The 27,989-nt window shown below is 45.6% G+C and overlaps 1 protein-coding gene across 3 annotated transcripts in view; it reads left to right on the forward strand.

Annotated features, from left to right (window-relative positions):
• Positions 1 to 21,733, forward strand: part of CLIC6 (chloride intracellular channel 6) — a 43,492-nt gene extending 21,759 nt beyond the window's left edge. For 2 of the 3 annotated variants that reach the window (XM_081068861.1, XM_081068863.1), the window contains exons 2-6: positions 11,955 to 12,064; positions 12,568 to 12,693; positions 13,291 to 13,397; positions 13,835 to 14,016; positions 19,729 to 21,733. In XM_081068861.1, the coding sequence (XP_080924987.1) occupies positions 11,955 to 12,064; positions 12,568 to 12,693; positions 13,291 to 13,397; positions 13,835 to 14,016; positions 19,729 to 19,890 (687 nt within the window). In that variant the 3' untranslated portion in view covers positions 19,891 to 21,733. The remainder of the gene's footprint in view (positions 1 to 11,954; positions 12,065 to 12,567; positions 12,694 to 13,290; positions 13,398 to 13,834; positions 14,017 to 19,728) is intronic. The other variant, XM_081068862.1, reaches the window with a different exon arrangement.
• The last annotated feature ends 6,256 nt before the right edge of the window (positions 21,734 to 27,989 follow it).

A 27,989-nucleotide genomic window follows, 5' to 3' on the forward strand; every position in this document is an offset into this window, starting at 1 on the left:
ACTACGCTACAACTGATAAGTTACTAGTTGCCTTTTTCTTGCTGCTTTTAGGATTCTCTCTTTGTCTTTCACCTTTGCTGTTTTAATTATAAATTGTCTTGGGGTGGGCCTGTTTGGTTTCATCTTCTTTAGGACTCTCTGCACTTTCTGGGCTTGTATGTCTATTTCCTTCACCAGGTTAGAAAGTTTTCAGTCATTATTTCATCAGATAGGTTCTCAATCTCTTGCTTTCTCTCTTCTCTTTCTGGTACCCCTATGATGCAAATGTTGTTACACTTAATGTTGTCCTAGAGTCTCTTAAGCTATCCTCTTTTTTTTTTTTTGGATTTTTTCTTTTTACTGTTTTGTTTCAGTGTTTTCTGCTACCTTATCTTCCAAATCAGTGATTCAATCCTCTGCTTCATGTAGCCTGCTGGTGATTCCTTCTAGCGTGTTCTTCATTTCAGTTATTGTATTCTTCACTTCTGACTGGTTCTTTTTATGATTTCTATGTTCCTTTTTATGCTTACTATCTCTTTGTTGAAGTTCTCACTAAGTTCCTTGAATATCCCTATAACCATTGTTTTGAACTCTGTCTGCTGGGTTGCTTGCTTCCATTTCATTTAGTTCTTTTTCTGGATATTTCTGCTGTTCTTTTGTTTGGGATGTATTTCTTTGTTTCCTCATTTTGGCTGCCTCTCTGTGTTTATTTCTATGTATTAGGTAGATCTGCTATGTCTCCCAGTCTTGGCCAGGTGGGCTTATGTAGTAGGTGCCCTGTGGGGTCCTGGCAGTCTCCCTGATCACGGGCTCTGGGTGCTCCAGGAGTGTCCCTTATGTGGGTTGTGTGTGACCTTCTGTTATAGTTGAGCCTTGATTGCTATTGGCATGTCTGTGGGTGGGATTGACCCTCTGGCTGATTGGCTGTGGGGTTTGGCCTTATCCACAGCTTATGAGCTGCTTTGTAGGGAGCTTACCTCACTAAGTGGGATTCACCCCAGTGGGCTCTAGTGCCTGTTGAGACCACCCTTTGGGTGTGCCACTAGTGAGGCTAATTGGGAGGTGCTCTGCTGTGGTCTGAAGCCAACCACCACGTATGTTGGTTCTGGAGTCCCTTGGGTTGGGGGGGCTCTGGTGCAGGCCCAGGTCAACCCACTGCCTGTGACCAGCCAGGGACTACCTGGTAGGAGTTACAGAGTGATCTGTGGTTGTTTGCTGCCTGTGCTAAAGTTGGAGGCATGCAGGATAGGCTACATTGTGAACCGAGGATGGCTGCCACCAGTGCCGGGCCTGGGCTAGCTCCACAAAAAGCCAAGACATTCAGAGGCCTGCTGCCACCTGCTGACTCCCTTAAGTTTCAGCCACTGATAAAAACCTCCTGTGGTATGTGAGTTGGGTGAAGTAGGGCCTCAGGGAGTCACTAGAGTGAGGAGGGTTGTGGTCACAGGGTAAATGTAGACTCTGGTTTGGTGTTGGTGCAGAGCCTGGAGCTACTCAGCAAGTCTCAGAGCACACGGAGGACAGTCACCACATACCTGGGGCTTGTGGACTCTGATAGTTTTCCAAGAAAGAGTGCAATGCTCATAAGAAAGTACCTCTGATGTTGGAGGGGTTGGGTGGGGTGGGGTCCCAGCAGAGTTCACCAGGCCAGTCAGATTCAAATTTAGCCGTGTGGGGGTGAGCTCAACACAGAAAGATGGTGCCCGCCCGCTGGCTGCATGGGAGGGGCACCACACAGGGAAAATGTCGACTGCCCTCTAGTCCTCCCCCTGAAGCTACCCTCCTCGTCTGCCTTCCCCCCATATATCTCTGAGGCCCCCTGAGTCACCATTCCTCTCCTGGGGCCCAAGGTGAGTGCCTGCGAGTGAGTGAGTGAGTCTGTACATGGGCCATTTAAGAGGATGCCTGGATTTCCCTGCAGCTTTCAGTCCCACCTGGATGGTCGGAATCCCCACTGTTTTTCACAGCCAGATGTTGTGGGGCTTCTCTTCCCAGTGCCAGTACTTGGGCTGGGGAGCCTGGTGTAGGGGACTGGGGTCCTTCACTCCTCCAGGGGGAACTTCAGAGGCTGAGTTATCCCTCCTTATTCTCAACCACCACACAGAGGTTTGGGCCTGTTTCACTTCTCCGCCCCTCCTACCAGTCTTGGCGTGCCTTCTTTATATCCTTAGTTATAAAACTTCTGTTCAGCCAGACTTCAGATGGTCCTCCAGATTGATTGTTCTGTAATTTAGTTATAATTTTAATGCGTTCACAGAAGGACACAGGCACAGAGTTTATCTACTCCGCCATCTTGGATCTAGGTTATGCATGTTTGATAGCCCAGCCAAAATCCATTTTCTGTTCCAACCATTGTTTTCATCTGCTCCTAATATGTTTTTTCCTATTACTATGGATTCCTGCAAGCCACCTCCAATCCTTACTAGAAAGAGGTGGGGTAAAACCAACAGACAAACATTTCTTCTGAGGAGGGGCCCTGGTGGAGCCAGAGTTCCCTCCATTTGGACTTAGGCCAGTTCAGGAGGCGGGTGAAAAGAATGGATGCTAGTTGACTCCTAAGTTCAAATCCTGCTGGGTGACCTGGGGCAAGTGACTCTAACTGTCTGTGTCTTTGTTTTCTCACTTATAAATGAAGATTAGTAATAGTTCCTGCATTGAATAGGGTTGTTGTCAGAATTGAGTTAATATGAATAAAGTGGTTAGAACAGTGAGTAGTAGAAAGTAAATGCTATATAACTGGTAGTTGCTATCATCATCATTATCATCATCATTTTTACTTCCAAATGGCCATTTTATTCATAATTACATTTATAAAAGACAGAAATAGAATCTGTGATCTTAAGACCTTGGGTGAATTATTTTGAGAAGACGCATCTTTGAGAAGATGTGTCTTTTTTTTCAATGACAGGTGGGAGCTAAATTCCAAGCTAACACTAATCGATACTGATCTTTTGATCCTAAATTCCCAGGAGGCAGACACTCAAGTGTGCAAGGGTGTCTCCTCAGCTGCTGTTAACTTAGGGGACCCCTGGAAGGTTTTCCTATTTGAGTCTGTATAGAGTTTCTTGCTCTTCTTTTTAATCGAAGGGGAAATATAAAGTATCGAAGAGAAATTGTGCCCTTTTTGGAGAGCGATTTAGGGACTTAAAAATGAGGAGGTCCTGTTTTCTGGCCCATTTGTAGTAGTGCCCTTTGCTCTGGAGTGTCTGTCACACCCCGAGATGAACCATTCTGGAATATTTGCCACCTGAACTGCACCACCGAGTTTAACTGCTTCTCTTTCCTGAAGGTGGCCTGACAGCCAGGAGGAGAATGCATGTTCCTGTATGACCCTGTTCTACATAACTTAGGGAGTCTACCAGGCTTGTCTTAAATTCCCACCTCCTTCCCCAACCCCACAGGCTCAGCCCCTGTCTATCTGTCCCTTCTCCCAGGGAGCTCACAGTTCCATCTCCTCAGCTTCCAAGGTAGCAGCAATTTCATCTGATTGACCAATGAACTCATCTGTGCTGATGATCGGGTGAGGGAGCAGCAAAGCCTTGCTTCCAGGGAACCTGTGAGGACTTTATAATATTTTCCCCCTCTTCTAAAACTGAGGCTGTCATGTGGGCAGATGATGGGGTGACCCACTGTCCCAGCTCACCTGGGACTTAGAGGAGGGTGATGCGGATTTCCAGGTTTAAGATCAGGACAGGCCTGGCTGACCAGGTCATCCAGAGCTTGTCATTTTGGGTGGGTGGGAAAGGAGCCCCAAGACAGGCAGGCTGGGGAGATATGTAGGCACAGGACAAGCTGGCAGCACTGTTGGGCCTGCCAGGTATCCTGAGGGGGGAGGTATCGTTTTGCTGTTTTTAAAGGAACGCTACTTGCCCCATGATGTGAGTTTTTATGGAGTGACTTCCGTGGGCCTGGCCCTGTGCTGTGGACACTGTCAGGGGAGTGGGAAGGAAATGAGCACGTCACAGCACTCAAGGGAACAGTTCATCACCCGTTCTGTGCAGAGGTCCACCCTGAAGGAATGTAACCAACAGGAAATAATTAGTAAACAATTTGGTGCTAAACCAGGCAGAGCTGACTATATTGCAAGCAGACTTCAGAAAAAAGGAGAAAGTAAAGCCAATCAGAGAGTCATAGAAAAGGGTCAAGAGTGGGAGAACTTACCTACCAGACCTAAAGTAAGATGGCAGTAGGGTGGCCAAGAGATATTTCAGGAAGGTGACATGGAATAATTAAGGCAGTTGGCCTGAAAGGGGACAGCATTTGAGGAGAGTAACTGGCTTGACAGGCATATATTGGAAAGTGGAAAGGAAAGGAAGAAAGGAAGGAAGGAAGGAAAGAGGGAAAGACAGCCTAAGGACTAACGGACAGATGAGGGGAGGAGGAAGAAGGGAGTTAGGGAACGGGGAGGGAGGGCAAAGGAGAGGGAATGAAGGAGAGAGATCATTGAACATGTGTGTCTGGGTGTCAGGCATCATTCTCTGTGATTTCCACGAGACATCTAATTAATTCTCACCCAACCCTGGTATCCTTACTTTGTAAATGAGGAAAGGGCTGTAGTGGAAGGTTAGGTACTTTGCCCTGGTCACACTGCTTGACAACAGGATAATTTGAATTTGCACTTGAATAATATCCAGCAGAATGACCTAAGGAAAATGGCATTTTATCAGGGTACACCTTCTGCAGTATACAGGGAAGATAAGAGGGGTTAGAAATCCAAGACAGAGACCCAGCAGGAGGCTGCTGCAGGAATGTCAGTGGGAGGCTCTGAGACCTGGGCAAGAGTGATTTCAAAGGAGGGCATGTGGTGCTGCAGGGCAGACTGAAGTTCAACTGACGTTCAGGTAAAAGGAAAGGAAAGAGTCTGGTTTCCATCTTGAAGACCTGGAAAGAAGTTGGAACCTTTAACTGGATCCCATTTGGGAGCACAAGAGACATCTTTATTCATCTAATTCTGTTGACGTCCTCGGACAGGTTACGTAGTCTCTCTGTGCCTCAAATTCCTCATCTGCAAAATGGGACTAACATGAGGACATCTTATAGGAGTTTGACGGGACGAATGCCATAATATCCATCATTGTTTGGAACCATTCTTGAAATCAAAGCAATGAGTGTTTGCTGCTATCAGTTTTGAAAAATCACCTTTGAAATCATTGATTTTGGAGGCCATTTCCTTCCAAAACATTCTTGTTGGACAAGGAAGGGGTGAGCAAGGTTGTTTCTCCCTCACTTTATTATAATAACCTTTCTTCGTGTGGAGCTATAATTCCAGCATGTTGAGCTTCAAATCTCGATGGGGGCATGTTGCCTTCTTTTCCCATTGCATGGAATTCTCTCTTCCCCAGGTGATGGGGAACAGGAGACAGCCTGTGTCTGCTCAAGCTCCTTTAGTGCCAACTGCGAAAGTCAGAAAGGAGGTCAGCCTTTTAACTGTTACAAGCAGAAGTCTTTGGTGTCATTTCTTGAGAAGGAGGCAGTTCCCTTGGGTTTAGCCTGCCATCAGTCAGGTACTCACAGCTCTTCTGTCCTCTGGACCTTTCGCCTAGAGATTGGTGTAACTCCCAGACGCCAAAGCTAGGCCAGGGCCCTGCCGTTTTGCCTCCTGGCTGAAGATCTGTTTGCTTTTGCAATTAAGAAAATGACTTCAGTGTTAATTTTCACTTGGAATAGATATTGGAGGCGTTACTTTCAGGGGGGGAAAAAAATCAGTGGTTCTTTAAGGACTATACGGTTTGGCACGAAAATCAGACTAATTGAGCCTTGTTAAAAAGTACCCTAAATTCCATAATTGCCTGTTCTGGTGCACGCAGTTTTGGAAGAGTAATGTTGATGATGATAATGACAATAATAGCTGCTTTTATTGGGTGCCCAGGAGACTCGAGTATATCACACATCCTGCAAGGCATTGGTATCTTTAACCCTGTTTTTAAAATGGAGAAACTGAGGCCCAGGAGGAGCAAATGAAATGCTCCAGGCCACACAATTAGGAAGTGGTGGGGCCAGTGTTTCCCCCACCAGCTCTGCCTGGCTCCAGGCTGCACCCATTCCCCTTGACCGAGATGCCTTGGGGAGACGTGATGCTTCTTAGGAATGGAAACTGCAACTTATCAGGCAAATGGAAAGAGTGATACATTTTCTTAACTCACGGAATTATTCAAAAGCAGGAAGTCGCAGATCTATTAAAAGACTGCATTCTAAGTCAAACCCTTGGACCAAGAGGCTTGGGGAAGACTTTGCTGCCCCTCTGCACCCTGTCTCCCTCTCTGTCGCCCTCTGTCTCCTCCACCATCGATTCTCTCCTCTCCCATTCAATGTCATTCTCTGTGGCTGACCTCTTCGCAGTGAGAATCTGTTTGCTTCTGAAAGGGAAAGGTTTATGGACATTGGCCCAGAAAACGAATAGCAGGGAGGGGCTGTGAGGTACTGGGCTTTTTTCACATGGGAGCCATTGGATTCAAGCCCCCAGTCATTTTTTGTGTGCCAGGAACTCTGCCAGGGCCTGTGGGAGCCACCCAGGTACCCTGACTCCAGACACCGCCCTTTCGAGGGTTAGAGAGATCCCAGCTCTCCCACTTGCTTCTGCCTGGGAGTAAGAAAAGACCCAGTAAGAATGCCCCTGACCCATCCCACAAGGCCTGCTTGCTGGGCTGGGACAATTTCCCCAACCCGACCTGTTCCCGATGGCAGACCTTGAGTCAGAGACACTGAGTGCAGGCTGGGTGGGCTGGTGGGCTGTCACTGCTCCCACATTTCTCTGTCACAGACGCCAGCTATTCCACATGCTGCATGCTGATGACTGATGACCCCTAGATCCTCACATACCACAAGAGGTGTTCATCAAACACTAGAGTCAGTTATTTGTGCAATAACACTCCAGGTGCCGAGGGAAGGGAGTCCAGGAACCTGGAGAAGGCTGACTGTTCGGTTAGAAGGCTAGAATCATTGTGTCTGGCCACTCACTGTAGGTCCCATCGCCAGTTCCCAAGGTGTGTGAGGCATCGTGCTTTCAGCAAAGGATGCAGAAAGAATTCAGGGACTCGGAGGGCGTCATCTCCCATCCAGCTGTCTTGAACTTTCTCTCTGTGTTCAGCCTTCCCCTTCCCTGGGCAAGCGGCCAGCAGAGGAGAGTCCTGGCTGGTCCTCTTGGCCACATTGTTCTTCTCAGTGGAGAACTCATTCTGGTGACTGTCCAAGGCCTCCCACATCAAAATATGTCTCTGACCCCTGCCTCCTCTGGTCAGCTACTGTTTTTACTCAGCTTTGGTCCCTCTGGAACGTTGGAACAGAGTGGGCCATCTTCACTCCCTGATTTTCTTCGTATCCCTGTGATGGACACACCCAAACTGTTTGCCCCCAGATCCCTCCCGATCTCCCACATGACCTGGAACACTTCCCTGCACACAGGAGACACTTTGTACCTCCTTGGCTGAAAACCAGTTATCAGAAAAGGGATCATTAGAATATTACTAATTTATTGCCTCTTCTTTATTTTCTCTCCCCCCACCCCATCCCCTGCCAAATTGTTTTTCACTACATTTGAGTAGAGTAAGGAAAAATGCTTACTTTACAGAATGTTTACCATTTAGGCTTACATAGAAAGAAGGGAGAACCAAGAAGGTGAGGAATCAAGGTGGTGAGTGGGTGACCTGCTCTCGTGGGAAGGAGAGGGTGGCCAAGGAACCACCAAGAATATTTTGAGGGCTCATCATCCGGTTGTCAAGTCTAGACTAGGATGTCAGGGGTCTGTCTGATCCTTCAAAGGCAGTGGCTGGACGGGAGTCATTTAGTGAAGGTGGGGGAGTGGGTGGTACCCCTTACTTGTAGCTCCAGCCCAGCATTTGGAGAGCTCATTTGACTGAAGCAAAAAGCACTGAAAAGAAAATTAAAAAACAAATTTCCCCACATATTCTGAATGGAATTAAGTGTGCAAAGAGTAGGTGGGAAAGGCTCTAAATTGAAGAGGGCCGGTGATGAGGAGGAATTTCTGACCTTTGTTGTGACCTTTGGACCCTTACATCTGGGGCCTCTGTGAAGCAGAGGTGGGCACAGGCTGGGACCTAGCAGAATTACCATTGATCTCGAATGCTGCAGCTGGTCTCAGTTGCACACAGAATTTTTCGGAACATGTCAGAGGCATTCATGTTTTTCTTTTGAGAATTACCATTGTCGGCACTCAAAACAGTTGAATTCGAAAGGCAGACATACAATCGTGGGTTCTCCAAGTGCCCGGGTCTTCAGTGGAAACAGAAGACACTCTGATCTGTCAAACTGCTTAATTTGATTTTATCAGAAATGTATACATACAAAATTTCCCCCGTAGGCTGAGAATTCTGTGAGAAATGTGAGCCCATAGTGTAATTAGCCCGACAGCATTATCAGCAATGGAAAATAAAACTTTATGCGATCAAATGTTCCAACTATGGCTGTGGTGTCAGTTACTCACTCCTAATAGGTACGTCTTGATCCCGTCATTTTGTCCGGTTAATAGATGTGACCAAGATGTCCACTCTCTCCCAGTATTGCTCAATAGTGGGCTTTGCAGATGGCATATCTCTGCCTTTCTTTCTGCTGGCACATCCTAGCACTGAAGCACATTAAAGGAACAAAATTAGGCAGCAAGGCGTCCTCGTCACTCCCACCATGTTCCCGTAACTCCCTCATTTACAACAGACGAGACAGAAAAAAATTTTTAGAGCAATTTAAGATGAGGCAACACGGGGTATGTAAATCCTGTTTTATTGGCAATCGTGGCAGCTAGCTAATTCTTCTAAAGCGCCTCACAGCCTTCATTCCACCAGCCGTGCTGGGTTGGAGCAATTTCATTTTAAGGCCATGGGGGGAGGGAGACATGTACAATCACGGCTTTCATCACTGTCATCGAAGCTGTGGGTGCAGTGGCCATACAAGACCATCGTTCTACCTTCTGGCCACATGTTTGGTCCCAGTTGCAGTTTTGGGAAGGAGCTTGTTAAGAAGTCCAAGTTTTTACAGAGTCAGATGACAAAGGCAGGTTTTCTTTCTTTCTTCATTCCCCCCCCCCCCAAATGTATTGCTTCTACCCCCTTTACTTGTCCTAAAGACATAGTGGCCAGGATTCAGGAAATGGCGAGAAGAACAATTTCAAGGGAACACACGGGCTTGAAACTATTAAAGAGATAGAGCAGGGGAAACAGGCCTATGCAATGTAGCTATTCTCCAGACGCGGTAGCAGAACGCGGTTTGCTGCAGGGAGGCCCATCCTGTCCCGCACATCCAGGCCTTTATCAGGTCAGAGATGACAAAGCAGCCACAAGCTCAGCTGGGCTTTGACATTCAGGATGCGTTATCACTGGATTCCCAAGGTTACACAGAGAAGGCAGGAAGAGAAAGAAAACAACGGCTCCCCTCGGCAGAACTCATCTTAGACTTTACTGTGCTCAGAGGAACTACTATAAAAATGAGAGGTTGAAAAGCTGCGGAACAAGTCAGCACTGGCCAAAGTATGTGGCTTTGTGTCCCTGCGCTCATCTCCCCCATCCTCTTTCCTTGGCTTGACTCTGCCCCAACCTGCAGTGGGTAAGACAGCAGCCTGATTTAAAAAGGATCCCAAGCAGCAAGCTGCTGGGAGTTTTACAGGCTCAGGTCTGAACTGCGTTTTGCTCTGGGACAGACTGATCAGGACATAGGTAGCCTTCAACTTGGCCATGAGGGAGTGGGACTCAGGTGGCTTCGGGGCGCGCTGTTTCAGGGGAGTTGTAACAACTACTTGGACGCTTGGGTCCTGACTCTCCACTTCCCCACCCTTCAGACTCCCAGCAACTTCACAGATTCCAGCTGGGAAATTCTCAGCTCCTCCCCCTTACTAAGTGGACAGAAGACTAAATGCTGGGAGGGAGAAAGGGAGAGCCAGAGGGATTGGAAGGGTGTGGAGAAAACACCTCGAGCTCCAGGGACTCTGAATTCAGTTATCCTGGTGGATTGGTTCCTCTTTATGGGTCATAAGCCCGCCCATTATCTTTATGGGTAATAAGCCCACATCACCTTTGGGGAGCTTATTCAGATTCCTGGGCCCCAGGCCAGACCTACTGATTCTGACTCTCTGTATTATTTTTTAATTAATATTTTTACTTTCTTTTCTTTTGTATTGAAGTAAAACATGCAGTAAAGTCCCTAAACCTTAAGACTTTGTCAGGTGACTAAACCTGTGTAGCCATCATCAGGATCAAGATACAGGACATTCCTGCCACTCAGGGGGCTCCCTCTCACCCTTCCCAGACAATACCCAGCTTCCAGGGCACCTGCTGTTCTGACTGTCATCACACTGGGAAGGTTGCCCGTGCTTGAACTTCACCTGCGTTGACCTATACAGGACTCTTTCGAGTCTGGTTTCTTCTCTCAACATTATGTATGTGAGAGCCATCCACACCATTTCTTGTGCAATAGCCAATTCTTTTCCATTGTGGGAAAAGTGCATATTTTTATTTTAAATATTTTAAGTGCATATTTTTAACTTTTGGTAGATAACTGCTGAAGTTTCCCAGGGTACTTGTGCCTCTTCACACTGTCACCAGCAATGAATGAACATTCAGTTGCTCTGTATTCTTGTCCACACGTGGCATGGTCAGACCTTTTCATTGTAGCCACCCTGGTAGATGTGTAGTGATATCTCTGTGGGTTTAGTTTGCATTGCCCTGCCGGCTAGTAATGTTAAGAACCTTTCCATGTGCTTATCGGCCATTTGAATTTCGCCTTGTGTGAAGAGGCTTTTTAAAATCTGGTTGTGTGTCTCTGGTCCTCTTAATTTGTAGAGACATCGTGTCACTAACAGCCTCTCTGGGTGACTTAACGCTAACTTCTGTTAAGTACATCTTGCATTGTTCAGTTTTCTTGAGGCTATTTGTTTTCAATTTCCAAAACAGTAGCTCACTTTCTGCCTCGTGCCTTTCTGTTACTCAGGCTGTAGACACAGTGCTTCTCTCTCAATTTTCTTTTAGCTACACGTGGCAGAAATGGACTTCATGGATTAAATATGGCTGTGTTTGTGTCAGTGAAGTCTGGGGATGTGAGGAGAATGCCTGAGTCACCTCTGTGCTTTTCCAGCAGCACTTTGCTAAGACGATAACCTCATCAGAGATGTGTGGAGTGAGAAAGATGGGATGAGAAAGAAGAGTTTCAAAACTTCTTCTGTTAGCCTTGGTAACAACCACTCCATTTCCCAGGGCTTGGGAAGCCCTCCGTCTTCCCTCTCTTCTTCTCTAACACCTGCCTTTCTCCTTTGCCAGAGGACATACATTCATTTGTTCTGTGCTTGTGTTTGGGGAATGTGTGTGTGGATGTGACCTGTTTTGGGTCATCAGAGAGGAACCGTTCCATATCTTTCCACTCTTGACGCCAGCTGGGTAATAGTCTACCTTCTAAGTACAATTGCTCCCCATCTCTCTGCCACCCCATCAATCAGAAGAGGGGTCATAAGAGTTTTACAGTGTCTAGGGATCTCAAAGCACATATTATCCCATTTTCTCATTCTGTAGCTGAGCATAGTAGAAACTATTAGGGATGGTGTCTGGATGGGAGAATCGGCTGATCTGTTGTTAAACATGATCAGTCTGAAAAGAGAGGTGTGTTGCTTCTGGAAAGGATCAAGGGACAGAGGAGGGGGAGAGAGTATATCTTTCTTCTTTGCCATCAGTGACAAAGGGAGTTCCCTCTTACCACTCTTTCCCTCTGTGCACTGCTACTCAGAGGCCCAGTGTGGCAGGAAGTGGTGAGGTAGTGGGAAGGAAGAAAGAAAATGCTGGGTGCACTGTGCCTGTGTCCTCTCCTTCCCCCGCCCCACTCCCACCTTGGCACAGAGGCTGAGTGAAATGGCCTCAGAAGGATATTTACAGTCTCATGACCATGAACGAAAATTTGTAATGATTTTGTGCACGTGTGTTGTGGAATCTGGCACTTATAATTGTGAGACTGGCTCCAATAAAGATTTCTTTTTCCATTTGTAGGCTGGTTGTGATGGGGAGAGCATTGGAAATTGTCCCTTTTCTCAGCGTCTCTTTATGATTCTTTGGCTAAAGGGCGTTATATTTAATGTCACAACAGTGGACCTGAAAAGGTAAGGTGAGGTTTCTGCATTATTGAAATAACTACCTAACTTCACACGCGCACGCGCGCACACACACACACACACACACACACACACACACGCTCCCCTAAAACCTATGGTGTTATCACAGGCCTGTCCGTCCTTGGTCAGGACCCTGAATTGAAGCCAAGTGTGGGCTAAGCAGTAATTATAGGCTAGGATCAGACATAATCAGGGAGGAGTAGGAGTTGGGGGCGCCAGAGGAACCTGCTCTCCCAGTTACTGGTCAGCTGTGAACCTCTCAAAAGCCTGTCTGAGCAGCGCTCCTGGCTGATAACACTGGGGAGAGGTAACTTTTTCACCTCCGTATCCAGAGAAGGGGCCACACTTCACTGCCAGTAAGCCATTTTGTAAACACACAATTTCCTTTGAAATCCACGAGGGCTGTTTCTCTTAAATTGGGGAGGACATGGCTAAGCCTTGGAAATGAGTCTTACACTGGCTTACAAACACTGCCATTCCATCCCACCCAGGAAACCCGCGGACCTGCAGAATCTGGCTCCCGGAACGAACCCTCCTTTTATGACTTTTGATGGTGAAGTCAAGACGGATGTGAACAAGATGGAGGAGTTCTTAGAGGAGAAATTAGCTCCCCCGAGGTAGGCCTCATAAAACCAGTGTCACAACCTGGTTGTCACTTACCCCCAACAATAGACTTCGCTGTGTTTGGTTTTATGTGGCCGAGGTATTTACTACTTAACTGTACCCGTGGTGTGCCACAGAAAACACAGGGCAAGATTAGAAACCTTGAGTGACGGTGGCCTGGGTTTCTTTGCTCTGCATCTGCATTTTGGCAAGTAGGGTTTGATGGCAGGAAGTGGGGGAAGAGGTTGGTTGATGTCACGTGGGTTGGCCTTGCCTTAGGTACACTGCTGGAAGGGAAGGAGCGCATGTTGGCACACAACATCATTGAGTACTGGACTTGGAAGGACTTTCTAGTCCACACCTTCAGTTTGGTAGGGAGGGAACTAAGACCAGTGAGGCCAGGTGGGCCCTGGGTCCCAGGATGAGAACAATCAGTCTAAAGCTTACCCTCAGACTGCGTGGCTCCGAGAATTGAAGATAAAAAGATTAGGAAAACATTGAAGGGGAAGTTTTCATTTTTATATCCACCTGCCCTCCCCCCCCCCCAATATTGTATCATCCCAACTCAAACATTGCTTATCTGTGATATTCTACTTTTTCAATTTTTTAAGGTACCCTAAGCTGGGGACCCAACACCCTGAATCTAACTTTGCAGGAAATGATGTGTTTGCGAAATTCTCAGCATTTATAAAAAACACCAAGAAGGATGCGAACGAGAGTGAGTTCTCAACATGGCCATATACTTAGCTTCTGGTGTGGCTTCTCATGAGGTCTTGGGAATTCTGCCTCATTTTACAGAGGGGTGGGACCTGTGTCTAGAAATAAGGTAACACTACCTCCAAATTTGACTAAACACATGGATTTCAGATTAAGTGCTTCTTCTAGAGGTTGGAAGCCCAGAAAATGATATTCTTTTGGGAGGGAAATAATTACCACCAGGAGTTCCCAGTTGCATCATGGGAATCCTACTTCATGATAGGATTCCCATAAAGATTTTTGAAGAAATGAATGAGTTGAAGAAGTAGCGGTGTTGTGTAGACAGTAGAATTATTTTCCAGGGAGGAGTGAGACCAGTCAGACTCCTTCCTTGTTTCTATAGAAAGGTGACAACTAACTCATGGCTTATCTTAGTCATTTTCTGCCTTCCTGTTCTAGTTTATGAAAAGAACCTGCTAAAGGCCCTGAAGAAGCTGGATAATTACTTAAATAGCCCTCTGCCTGATGAAATTGATGCCTACAGTGCAGAGGAAGTTGCTGTTTCTGGAAGGAAGTTCCTGGATGGAGACGAGCTCACCCTCGCCGACTGTAACCTCTTACCCAAGCTCCATATTATTAAGGTTTGTTGTTCTTCCTGCCACATGAGCTGAATACATGAATGGAGCTTTGTTTTATTTTGTTTTGACTTGTGTCTTGGCCAGACAATGAAACAATCTAAAATGTGGTTAAAACTCTAGCTTGTTTCTATTTGAGGCAGCCAGAGCCCAAGTTTCAGATATGTGGATATTCTCAGGTACCTTCAGATATTCTAAACAACATCTGGGAACATGAGTCCTGTCCCTCCCCCCTCACTGCTTCTTTTCAAGTCTTGCTCCCACAGCCAAAAGAAAAGTTAAGTGAAAGCAGTTTGAGGGAATACATTGATTATACCTGGCATTTAATGCTCAAGGCTTGGAAATGATGAGTGAGTTTTAAATGTGAGTTCAGCCGATTGTTGGTGATCGTCAGGGTACACGAAGCCCTGCCTAGGGATGACGGAGGCCTGTTCTCTCACTTCTTAACATCGACTTCCTACAGCTGGGGTGCACTGAGAGCTCCTTGGCTGGGCCTCTGCCAGATTTGATATCCTGTCTTCTCAGATAGTTGAACATGAAATAAGAGCCATAAGCCATATATTATTAGGGTTTTAGGACTCCCTAGACCAGTGGTTCTCCAACATGAGAAGACATAAGAATTGTTTGGAGAGATTTTTAGGAATGTAAATCCCTTGATCCAGCCCAACTTACCAAATCAGAACTTCTGGGGTGACCCTATGATTCCCAGGCAGATGGCCCTACAGTGGACTCCTTAGTAATGACTGTCTGTCAGTAGTGACCCCAGCCTCTTTATCTCCTACCATGTTTCCCCGAAAATAAGACCTAGCCGGACAATCAGCTCTAACGCATCTTTTGCAGCAAAAATTAATATAAGAAGACCGGGTTATATATTAGTATAACTATTTACTATAAATATAAATATAAATTTAAATAATATAAATATAAATATAAATATTTACTATATATATACTATATATATTAATATATATATATATTTTTGGGAGGGAAATAATTACCACTGCTGGTCACTCCATGTCATTCCCCTGCTTTTCTCTTACTGCATTTCTTCTTCCTTCCCTATTCCCCAATCCTTGCCCCATTCTCTTCTTTCTTCTCTCTTCCCTGCTGTGCTCAGGGCACCTGTTTGAAATTCCAACCTTAAAGATATTGCTGATCCTGCAAATTAATGTTCTGAAAAGAACATTCTAAATAACTTTATATTATTATAATAACAATATAAATAACTTTTCCAGTGCCCTGACACCTAAAATTTAATGAAAGCCTATGAACCCCTTAAACCTGCTACATTGGTGATTGTTGAAATTGGAAATTTGGGAGCCATCTTTCAATGAGATATTTATGTAGTTGTGTCTTGGTTTAGCCCCTTTAGTGAATATATTCTAATCATTGTTATGACCAGTGTAGTATCACAGAAGTATTTGGGGGTCAGGGAAGAGCAAGAGAAATGCCTCAGCCATCCAACATCACTTGCCACTTGTTTAGCCCCTATAAAGAAAGACTCTTCTACATTTCAGTAGAAGCAAAGTATTTAGAATAAAATAAAGCAGTCCATGGCTCCAATATAAGACCTAACAGCAAAATCTTCAAAGCCATTTAGCACTCAAAATACCAAACTGCTTAATAATCTTCCAGGATGGAGCACTTCTGAAAGGAAATGAGAATCAGTCTAAAGGAATTTATGGTAAAAGATGAGAGAGTAAAGGAATTTATAATTTATTCTCCTTTCTGAAACCCAGCTAACACAATATGAAGAAATAGAGCATTAAGTTCATCTTTCATAAAACCAGGAAAGGGCAGACAACCAACTGAAAGACTAAGAAACTTCTTCCAGGGTGAGGTGCCATAGAGACATGTCTTTAGCAAGGTTCAGATTGCTCTAAAAGTAAATCATACAGTCCTGAAATGCCAGCACAGACTTCTTTGCTGGAGGACTAGGGTATGGAGCAGGCCACAAGAGAAAGAGGGAGCATTCCTGCAGAGGTCACTTTTGAGCTGAGATTCCTGGGGAGGCAGCATTGAAGGAGGAGCCACACAGTGGTGCCATCTTTGCTTTCTGCCACCATCCCCTCATTCAAAGGAACAGGAAGGGGAGGTAGAATGGAGGAGGGAAGGGAAGTGGCATTCTGCGTTGTGGTTGCCGAGCAGAGAAGAGAAACATGCCTTGAACCAGTTGAGAGAGACTGTAAATGATTTGAGCTTCATTTTTAGTCATTGTGACCTGCCTAATCTGTAAGCCTCAGAGTGGAGGATGCTCTACCCCAAAACCCTGACCCTAACCCTAAACTTAATCCTGACCATGACCCTAACCCTGAGCCTGACCTTAACCTTAACCTTGACCCTGATCCTAGCCCTAATGTGTCCCTGGGTAGAGTGTAGGGTAGTGTTTGGTGAGATAGTGTTTCAGGGTAGATATCCAAATTGGTCTACCAACTTCCCTCTTAGTCTGTTGGCCCTCCACACTATTTTTAAGCAAATGGTAGGGCCAATACATCTGCCTCACTCAAAGATAATTAATCAACAGAAAGAATCCAAGTGGGATCTCTCTGTGGATGATCAAAAAGGGGAGGGGAAAAGGATAAAGGGAAAATAGAAGAAAAGGTAGATGGGAAACACATACCTGATAAAGAATTGCTCCTGTAAATTAAAGAACATTCCAGATAGATACTTCTCTTAGGCCTCAAAGAAATGAAAGAATACATGAATCTTTTGTGAAAAAGCTCAAAGACAAGACATATCATGTCACAAAAACATAGTATCACAAAGAATATGAAAAATCAGGCTGGCAGAGCTCAAGAAAGAAGCTTAAAGACAAATAAAATAATTTCAGAAATAAAAGTTATATTAGAAGTAGCAAGAAGTAGAAAAAGACATTATAGAAATGAGTTGGGGATTTGGAGGATGGGCCTAAGAAAATCATCCCAAATCAAATGGAGAAGAACCAAGAGGCTAGAGAGATCCCAGATGTACACAATCAGGAACAAGAGAACAAGAAAAAAAGAGGAAGGCTCAAAGGGAAAATCATTTTGAATTGAAGGATGCCCTGAACCTTCAGTTTAAAGAACATGCCATGATGAGAAAACTAGCCCCAGAATAATCGATACACTATGACATGTTTGACGAATCACTGAATTTTGAGGATAAGAAAGAACCCTCTTGACATCTAGACAATAATAAGAGCACCTGCAGTGATAATGATGATGAGAATAATTGTAAATTAAGTAAAGAGTAAAGCCACTTACACAGGGGAGAAATTCAGACTGGCCTCATATGTCTCCATGTTTACAGTAGAAACCAGAGAACAATGGTTTAATATTTATAGAGAATTAAGGGAAAGGATGTATGATGTGAGAATTTTATATCCAGGTAAATTGTTTTTACCTAGATTTTCGTTCTTAATAAAATAAGTACTTCTGAGCCATTTTTCAAAAATCAAATTATGACAAAATAAAATGATAATCAAAGTAAGAATCCAGGAACAGAGGAAGTGTGTGGTATAAAAGAACTGGTTATAAACATAGGACCTATTTAAATCTAAAACCAGAATTAAGACTAAATAGTAGGAATTACAGTTATAGGACAGAATCAGAATATAGTAAGCTTGGCTGTTTTTACAACCATTGGAAGGGGGGATAAAGGAAAAGAAATGGAAAGAATTGTAGTTATACTAATTTACTTATTTGTCATAATCAGGAGAGTAAACAGATCTCATCTAAAGTTGATAAATCAAGCAATAGAGAATTCCTACTCATGTTATTTAAGGTTGTATAGGAAACCACTGGAAGAGTTAAAACAGACCATTACCGGAGAGGGAAACACACACACACACACACACACACACACACACACACACACACACAACACACATATATATATACACAGAAAGATAGAAAACAAAGTATAATGGTACCTCAGTTTTCGAACATCATCTGTTCTGGAAGACCGTTCGAGTTCTGAAACATTCGAAAACTGAGGCACGGTTTCCCCATAGAAGGTAATGCAAAATGGATTAATCCGTTCCAGACCTTTAAAATCAACCCCTAAAACTGCAAATTTAGCATGAATTTTACTATCTAATGATACCATAGATCCATAAAATTTACGGCGTTCCTAAACCGAAATGTTCGTCAACGGAGATGTTCGAAAACCGAGGTAGTGCTGTAAGTATGAAATTCAGAAAATATAATACAAAACCAAGTTGATATCTATAGGAGGCATCCATGTTACAGATTTACTCAGAAATGTTAAAAAAAAAAAAAGATGGGCAAAGATAAACCAGGCAAATGCCAATAAAAGGAAAGCAGAATTCTTAAGATGAACATCAGGAAAGTGAAATTCAAGCAAAAGATATTAAACAATTTAGGAGGCTTCTTGAAAGTTATATGGTCCTGTTTTGCTGCCGCACTGCATCAGTGGCTGCTGGCCTCCAAATATGAGAAACAAGTCCCAAAGATCTTCTAATTTGTGGTTAAGCCCCACGTCACTTCATTCAGACACCCCAGGAACCAATGCAATAGGAGACGACAAAGCGGAGCTGGCCTTTGCAGCCCTGAGTCCCTGTTAGGAGATGAACTGTGTCCCCCCCTAAATTACTATATTGGAGTGCTGACTCCCAGGATCTTAGAATGTGACCTTATTTGGAAACACATTTTTTGCAGAGGGAATTAGTTAAGATCATATTGAGACCATAGTGGAGTAAGGTGGGCCCCAATCCAATGACTGGTGTCCTTATGAAAAGGGGGAATTTGGATAGAGACACAAATACAGTGAAAACATTATGTGAAGATGGGAGTTATGCTCTCAGAAGACAAGGAGCTACCAGAAGCTAGGAGAGGGACCAGAAACAGGTTTCCCCATAGAGCCTTCGGAGGGAGCGCGCCCTGCAGCCACCTTGATCTTGGACTTCTGGCCTCCAGGACTGCGCGAAAATACATTTCTCTTGTTTCAGCCACCTAGAGTGTGGTACTTTGTCAAGGTAGCCCTAGAAAACTGACAATAGTTCTCAACAGCTTACACCCTCCTTTGTAACTAATTCCCCAACGACATCCCCTCACCCAAAGAAAACACATCACCCCGTTGTGTTGCCCATGTTGTTTACTCTCAGTTGCCCTGTCCTGACATCGACTATTTCCACAAGGTAAGGATTTGTGTCCATGTTGTTCATGACTCTGTCCTCTGCACGTGGCAGACCACAGTGAAAGGATTCTGTCATTTGTGGCAGAATGACAGAAACCTGCAGGAAAAACATGCACAGGGATTCGGGGTTTGGGGAGATGAGGCTTGGCATGTAGGACAAAGAGAGGGTACTTCCCAGTGATCTGAGCACAGCCTATCATGAATCTCATGATCCATCATGACTCTCGAGGCACCAAGGACCACAGCAGCAGCACCCATGAAGAGAAAACTGCCGGAAATTCTAGGGGAACTCCACGGGAGTACAGAGCAAAGTCACGCCAGCAGATCTCAAGGACTATCTGTGAGAAATGGGTGGGCAGGATCGTGTGGAGCCACTGCTTTGAGTCCAGTACCTTTATAACTTCCCAGGCCCAGGATGTCCCACACAGAGTCAGAGTGCAACTCAGGGTAGCCCAAAGGACTGTGGGAGGACATCAGGGCTTGCGATAGAGAATATTTTACACACCTCAAAAGAGTGGATTGATCTAATGGCCTGCATTGGTGGGTTTCCCCTTTTGCTGATAATTTCCTCTTCATTTCCAGATTGTGGCCAAAAGATACAGAGATTTTGACTTTCCTGCTGAAATGACTGGCCTCTGGAGATACTTGAACAATGCATATGCTAGGGACGAGTTCACCAATACATGTCCAGCTGACCAGGAGATTGAACATGCATATTCAGACGTTGCAAAAAGAATGAAGTGAAGCCAGGCATTTCTGCCTTATTTCCAATGTATGAGCAAGACTATGAGAAGAGTGTGTTCTTTGTATGTCCCCACAGTAACCATCCTTCGCAAAATAATGCCAACAGTTTAATAATCCTGATCCACTCAACACTAAATGATACGAGGCCTTGTAAACGGTCCACTTACTTGTGTATCTGGACAATACCAGCATCTGTTGTTAGGCAGCCAGTTGTCCAGTTATTGGTAATTTATGTCTTTGACACTCACTGACATTGTAACTCACATTTAGGGCATGTGTTCTGCAGTTTAAGTTTCAGAGCAACTTAGGTTTGGGTTCACGTCCTCCTTCAACTTTTAACAAATTTGTCTGCCTCTGAGAGTTTTCATAATTGTGTTTAGCCTGTTTTTCTCCTCTAAAATAGCATTTTAATTTTTTTCAGAATGTAAATACTGTTGTTGTAATTACAAAGTGATACATGCCTATTTTAATATTTTAAAACACTGTCAGAGAGGATAAAGATGGAAGAGAAAAAAAATGACTTGAAATTTCACTATACTTAGATAACTGATAAGTTATTGGTGAACATTTGCCCAATCTTCAGTCTCTTGTTCTCTGTCACACACAAGTTCATTCCGCTGTGGTATTGCGTCACTTTATTTTAAAGGACTGGTGAGGGGACCTCTTGGTAATGCCTTGATGATTATTCGTTGCGGACCTAGAACGAACAGATTTGGCGCTATGGAGCTGGTGGCTTGTGGTCAGGTTTCACAAGCGGGGAGGATTGTAGGGTCCACAGATGGGCCGGGACCAGCAGGATGCCGGGGGTGGTCCCCACTCTGTCTTGTTACCACCTTGCTGATGCCTTTGGTTCTAGGGTCGGCAATGGAGGAAAGTGCCTATCTGTGTCTTTCATTCTAGCCTCCTCTCTGGTGTCTTCTCTTGTTCCCTCCCCTTTCACAGAGACCCTGCCTTCAGGAAGACTCTGAATGTCGGCTGCAAGTTGGAGAATCTGTGTGCCCTGTGCTGAAAGGTGAATCAAGCACAGCTTGATTCCTTCTAATGGCCACTCTCTCTAAGCCCCCAACACTGCTTGTCTTCATCAACGCGATGACATACTGTGGGGTTAGTTGCTTCTTGCTGCTTCTCTGCCTTTTATCATGTCATTGTAAGGTCAGGCAGGGAAAATCCAGAGAGATTAAATTCAGGGTGACTACTCCTGGGCAGTTCTGGTAAACGGTCAAGTTGGGGGAGGAAGTGGAAACGGTTGACTCAAAAGAGTTTTCTGGTATCGCTGTGGCTTCGCCTCCACCATCCGTGTAGCCAGCCTCTCATCGGCAGCTGTGTGTGTGGGCTGGGTTGCTGGGCTCCAATTCAAGGCATGGAAGACACAACGGGAGGCTGTTTAGATACTCATCAAGACCTCACAGGGTTTAGGCTTTACCTACCTGACTGTGTTTCTTTGACCTTCACACACATCTTTTAGAAAACCTTCTTTTTGAATTGGCTGTAGCGTGCAGTTGATGCTAAAATGTTCATTAAAAAAAAGTATACATCTGCTCTATGAGCGATTCCTTTGGAAGAGAGTAAAATGCATTAATGTAACTGTTCTGGAATTTAGTGAAAAATGACTAGGAAGAGAAACAAAGCGCTAGTGTTCAGCATGTGTCACCATTATACATGTTTCGTATTTGTTTAGGAGTCAGATTTTTAAGACTAGTTTTATAATGTTACGTTTAAATTCGGTAAATAAATTGACTATCATTTCTTACTAGTGCTAACTTTGTACTTTTAGATGTTAAAATGATCTACACAACCTCTGTGTGCCTTAAAAATTAAACAAATTATAAAAATGTTTACATGGAACCAGCATCTTTATTTTTTTTCCTCCTTTGCATTCTCCACTTAGATTTAAAGAAATAAAACAAACGGAAATGGGCTTCCTTTAAAATGGGGAGAGCAGAGTCCAGAGTGCTAACCATTACTTTGTAGGGTATCTGATGGACACGTGTCTCATTAGGGAGACCACCTCAGGGATGATGTAGATGCCTGATCACTGCACTGTCCACCTGAAGCTGAAGCTGAAGCTGAACAATAATGAATGTCAACTACAAGTTTATATATATGGTTACAAGAAGCAGAGTATAACATTAGGAATAGAGACAGTGGAAATGCAATGGCTCTGTGCAAACGTCAGAGGGATAGTGGATGGGAGAGGGGCGTTCACACAGTGTGAGGGATATAAATGATAAACGTCTAACTATTACATTGTTTTGTGCATCTGAAACTAATACAAAAAATGAAAAATAAAATGGGGATAGCAACTTTGAACCACAGATTAGTGGTATTTGGATTAGAGATAATCTGTATTTGAATGTGAACCACAAAGACATTTCAACGGAGCCTTAAAGAGGTCTGAAAAGACACGTGTGACCTGTCTTTGTAATAGATGCCCTGCAGACTCTTCTGGTTTTTAATGCAAGTATAGTTGGCATACAATATTATATTAGTTTCAGGTGAACACACTAGTGATTCAACATGTATATACCTTATGATGTGATCATCCCACTCAGTCCAGTGACCATCTGCCACTGTGCAGTTATTACAATATTATTGACTATATTCCCCGTGCTGTATACTACTACTCTTCCATTTTTAAATGTAGTTGTCGGATGGTGGACAGTTCCTGGCAGGCTTCCCCTCCCAGCGCCTCGCCCCCACAACCCCTTCAGAAGCCCCTAAAAAGCTGTTCTTATGTGGGAAGGTGAGAAAGATTCCAGGGCTGTTTGGCTGGCCTAAAATCTTTATTACAGTGTGGATTTTGAAACAAAATGTATTGGTTCTTCAAAACATACCACACAGAAAGCAAATACGGGCACACCGTGTGGTAATCCCTCCTATCAGGCTGATGTGAGAAAGTTTTCTGGGGGAGGGGATTCCCTTTTCCCTCCTAGTTGCCCAAGAGGCCTGACAATTAGAAAAAAGCCAGCTTTACTCTTGAGCACACAGTCTCCAAATGCAGGCTGGGAAAAAATCCAAGAATATCACAAAGTTATACTTTCTGGACACTGCCCAGCAAATGGGGATGGAATGATAAAATTTCACCCAGGAAAAGACTTTTGGAGACGAGAGGTCTGAACAGATATTTTTCTGATCTACAGAGTCCATCCCCAGTAACTGAATGTGTGCCTAAGCCCATCGCCCCTGGACAGACAGACAGACATACTTGCACACATACACACACTCACAACACTGCCCCAAGCACACCCACACCTGCATAAGTACACAGATACACATTCACACACACAAACACATATACAATATACTCACACACACACATTCCCATTGGCACACTCGCATACCTACACATGTGCCAACACCCCCACGCCCCCCCCCCCCCACACACACACACTGCAGGGTGAAGTCAGGGATCTCTTTCATCCCTCCTTCAGTCAGTGACCAGAAAAACACTAGCAGCCTTCTGCTTAGGCCTCCATCCCGACTTCCCATGGTTCGTAGTTAGACTTTGGAAGAAGCTTTTTTTCTTCCTATTGGGGAATATTGGAGAACAGTGTGTTTCTCCAGGGCCCATCAGCTCCAAGTCGTTGTCCTTCAATCTAGTTGTGGAGGGCGCAGCTCAGCTCAAAGACCAGCCGCCATTTTCAATCTTAGTTGCAGGGGGCGCAGCCCACCATCCCAGGTGGGAATTGAACCGGCAAATTTGTTGTTCAGAGCTGGTGTTCTAACTGAGCCGTCCAGTCACCCCTGGATTTTTAAAGAAATACATATATCTTTAAAAAAAAAGATATATATATGTATATATATGTGTGTGTGTCTGTCTGTCTGTCTGTCTATCTATATCTTATTTTCTGTTAAATGCACCAAGGTGTATATCCTCTCAAGAACACAATTCACAAGCCCTGGAGACATAAAATGGATATGATAGGGGATTTGTTCACAGTATACATTGACTTCTTCCATAGAGTGGTTTAATTCTGAATTCTCCTGTACTGCCAGTTTCTCTGTAGATGCTTTGACTATTGGTTTCATATGGTTCCACATTTCAGGGCACGGCCCGTTCATGAGACCAGATGCGTGTGAATGGCCTCTGCTCCCAGAAGGACATCGTGATTCGCCAGGGCTTTTTTAGGTGTGGGAGGTCAGGGAGACCCTGCTGCCTGCCTGTGTGCTCAGCGTCCCAGGAGGATGGCTGCCCGCCATTGCAGCCTGCGCTCTGACCAAGTCGTCGTCCCCACTGCAGAGGGTTCCAGCTGAGTCTCTGGTGATGCTTGTCTTGAAGAAGGCCGTTTAATCAAGGAGAGCCCAGAGCTGCCACTTTTGGGTCAGGCCACAGTCCAGGGGAAATGGTGTTCAAACGCAGCGAGTTACAGGTTTGGGGTAGAAGCCATCTATTTCGGGAGTGAGGCCTGGGATTGGGCTGCAGTGGCATCTTAGTCAACCTCCGTGCAGTTCTCTCCTTTCAGAGACTACTGGGCACATTGTCTTACCCCAGCCTCTCCCTCCCTCAACCCCTGGACATTTCAGCTGTCCTAACAATCCTTTGGAACAGAGACCAGTTTTTTTGATGACACCCCTGCTCCCATCTTCTCATCCCCTCTTCTGTGATGGGTTCGCTGATCCACCCCTGGGTGAGTTGACAAGGACAGTGGCCATCAGTGACTGGCCTAGGCTTATCCACGGCTCAGGTGACCTGCTGGGCTCTGTCACCTGCAACGCCATCTTTTTAGGTGGCTGACGCTTGTGAATTGGAGTCAGGCCCCTTTCTGAAGCTCCAACCTTCTACTGCATACATCACTAACACATGCTAAAGCCTTGGGAAGCCCTGAAAGCTTTTGGATCCCATCAGGGGCCAGAGTAATCACACCAGAAAGAGGAGAACGGCCCTTGTTCAGAACGGTTCTTGGTTTTGTAAGATGGGTGCGTTCAAATAGCATTCAGCTTTCCTTGCTTGCTCTCCCCTTTCTGGCATTAAGTACTGACAAGTTAAACAACTTACTAGCCTCATCCCTAGCAGACACTCTGAGGCAGTGTCAGTGTTTAGAAAAACAAAACACAAACAACAGCAGACAGGTTCTAAATCTGCCACCGGTTACCTCTGACGTGTCTGAATGATCCTGTAACATTTCTAAACCTTGTTCTTCTCACCTGGAAAATGGGAGCAATATCTCAGTCATGTAGAACGCGGTGTGCTTAGAAGTTCTCTGTGAAAGCTGCCGTGCGGCTGGCTGCATACAACTTACTGTTTCTGGTATTTGTTCTTTGTATATGGGTTATGGTAAAACGGACAGGACATAAGATTACAAGTTTACAGGACCTGGGAACTTTCTCATGGAGGTGGAAGGCAGCTGTGCCATTACCTCTGGGTTTCCTGCAATGAAGTACCCCCAGTAGGATGGTGGCTGCTAACTGCTCAGCTGTCCCCTTTGGGCCGTTCACGTGGACCATCTAGGGCTACTCCAGTTGTCTGTCAGGCACCCTGTGAACGGGATGGGCTCCACAGTGCACTGGTGGCTCTATCAGGACTGTCGTGCGGGGCAGCCTGCGGGGTCTCTGCTCCCGTTCCCCACATAAGAACACAGGATATTGTGAGGCCAAAACGGAACACCCACGGAGCCATGGATAAGGGAATCATACCACTATAGTCTTGCTGGCGGCTGGGTTGAGACACAGGAGGCAAGAGCCACAGAATCCTCAATCCACACTCCGCCGTGCTAACTGCAATCTGCTCTTGCTCGCTCAGCCACCATCTTCTTGCTGGCCCCCCATTTGCTGCTAGCATAGCCACGGCAGTTATATTAGTGGCCAAAGGCTCACTGGTTACAGCTGATGGCCAACTAGCCACAGCTGATGGCCATCTGATCACAGTTGATGGCCATTTACTACCTGAGCCAGCACCTTTCCACGTGATGGCGAGAGCCTGGAAACTGCACTCCTGGCTCTGTCCCCACAGGGACCCTCCCATTTGGCTTGGAGACACTGCTTTCAGTTGCATGACATTTACCCAAGGCCCTGAGAAGTGGAAAGGCAGATAAATCAATGTGAGTGGTCTTCAAGCCAGAGACATAGCCAAGCCAGGCCTGGCCAGCCTTCTCTCCACTAGGTGGCACTTCCTCCCATTCTCTGAAGCCAGGTGGCCTCATCCCACCTTCTACAGGAACAGACAGGTGCCAGTTGGATTGACCCCCTGGGCCTGAGGCACAGACCGCCTCAGGACTTCATCCACTCCCGGTCCAGACTTCTCAGAGTCAGTCCACGGCAGCCCACCTGTCAAAGAGTGGCTTTTCAGGGCCAGAGAAGCAAAGAATAGACTAGGGCTGCTGGTCTGAGCCTGGCTTCCAGGAAGTCCACTCCCAAACCAGGCTGTAGTTTTCTTTTATTAGTTTCAGGTGTACAGAACAACACACTACAGGCTGTAGTTTCTGATGAGCAGAAGGATGTCTGTGGTGGGGCTTCCACCCTGCCCTGTGGCTTTCTGCCCTGCCATGGACATGCCTCTAGGACAAGAAACTCCTCGTCATTCCTACCTCTAGCGCAACCTGCTCTCGATAGCCCGTCATCCATTTCCTGTTCGTGAAGACTGATGGGATGGAGGTGGGCACAGCCCTGTGGATTCAGGAACTGAGAAGAGCCCTTGGATCCCTCCTCGGCCTCTTCCTCTGCAAGCCCATAAACCTGATGCTTCCTCCTGGGGCCCAACCCACTGATGGCTCCAATAAGCATGAGGATCTTAGAGAAGGGGCAAGTTCCTGGATCTTGGGAAACCTATAGCAGCTGAGATATCTACTTCTCCTACAAGCAGTGGCTTCTGAGCACACCTCCCTGAGCCAACTGGTCCTCCCAGCCCTGGGCCTGGAAGTAGGTGTGAGGTCACCTGTGCAGGTGGTTGGTTGGAGGAGGTACTCTCCTGCCATCGTTCCATGGCTGCTTCCCCCAAACATCCTCCTGGCCCTTCTCCTGTCCCTGAGGGGTGTCCTTGTGGGGTCTGATGATGGGGGTGAGGGTCCTGTAGCTGGTGGGAGTGCTGGGGTCAAATTGCTTAGTGTCGATGACCCCAGGGCTGGGGTGGAGTCAACAACTACTCAGTTGTTGCTGAATCAATTGCCAGGGAATCAATAAATCCATCCATCCGATTTCACTGTAGAACTGTATCCAAGAGTAGCTGGGCAGGCTGGTCTTGTGAGTAGTCCACAGGACTTGGACTGCTGTCCAGACCAGGGCTCAGCTCTTTTGCTGCCTGAGATGAAAAAAGTGACGATGAGTCCTACTTTCTTGTGATTGTATATTATGACGCAGTGCTCAGCTTTGCCTGCCACCAAAGCCCACTACCTTTCTGGCTCTTTTTTGCACCCCCGAGGGTTGACTTCTTGAATGTGTTCCTGAATAAAGGAAGGACACTTGACAGCCTGTCGTCAAACCAGAAGGCGGCTTCCTCACAACCCCACAAAAGCAGACCAGGAAGATTTTATCCACATCTTTCTCCTCAGGAAAAAAAAAGAAAACAGCCAACATTGAGACAGACCTTGGATTTTCAAGGAAGAGGACTCAAGGAAGGGAGAGAGAAAGGAATAGAGGGCGAGGAAGACTCCCCAGCAAGGGTGGAGGTGACTGGCATATGCCACAGGGATATGAGTACTTTCTGGAGCCTGTCAGACCTTTCAGAAAGCCCATGGGAATGACACAAAAACTGAGTTAGTTTAGCTGCAGCTACAAATTGCCTAGAGCTGATGTTTGCAGGAAGTGGGGGTGGAGGCGGGGTGGCCAGAGACCCCAGACCTGCCTTTGAGCTCTGAGCAGTGCTGGCCAGTCAGCCCCTTGGTAGTCATAGCATGACCTCAAGTATTTGAAATGTATGGCAGTGGGCTTCTTCGCCATTTGCACATGCTCTCCCAACAGTGTGGACTGAATTGAGAGAAATAAATAAAAGCACACATAATTTTCACAAGGTTCTTTGCCTCTTGATTTTTGAATCTGTGACAAGGCTGAGGTACAGTGTCCTGTTTACATCATGGGCGTGCGTTTCCTTATGATTTTAGGTTCTCTCAAGTTTGGAGCCGAGGGGAAGCAGAAAATGAGTTAGGGAGGCTCCTCGCAGTGTAAGG

This window comes from Rhinolophus hipposideros, assembly GCF_964194185.1.
Source record: "Rhinolophus hipposideros genome assembly, chromosome: 2".
NCBI lineage: Eukaryota > Metazoa > Chordata > Mammalia > Chiroptera > Rhinolophidae > Rhinolophus > Rhinolophus hipposideros.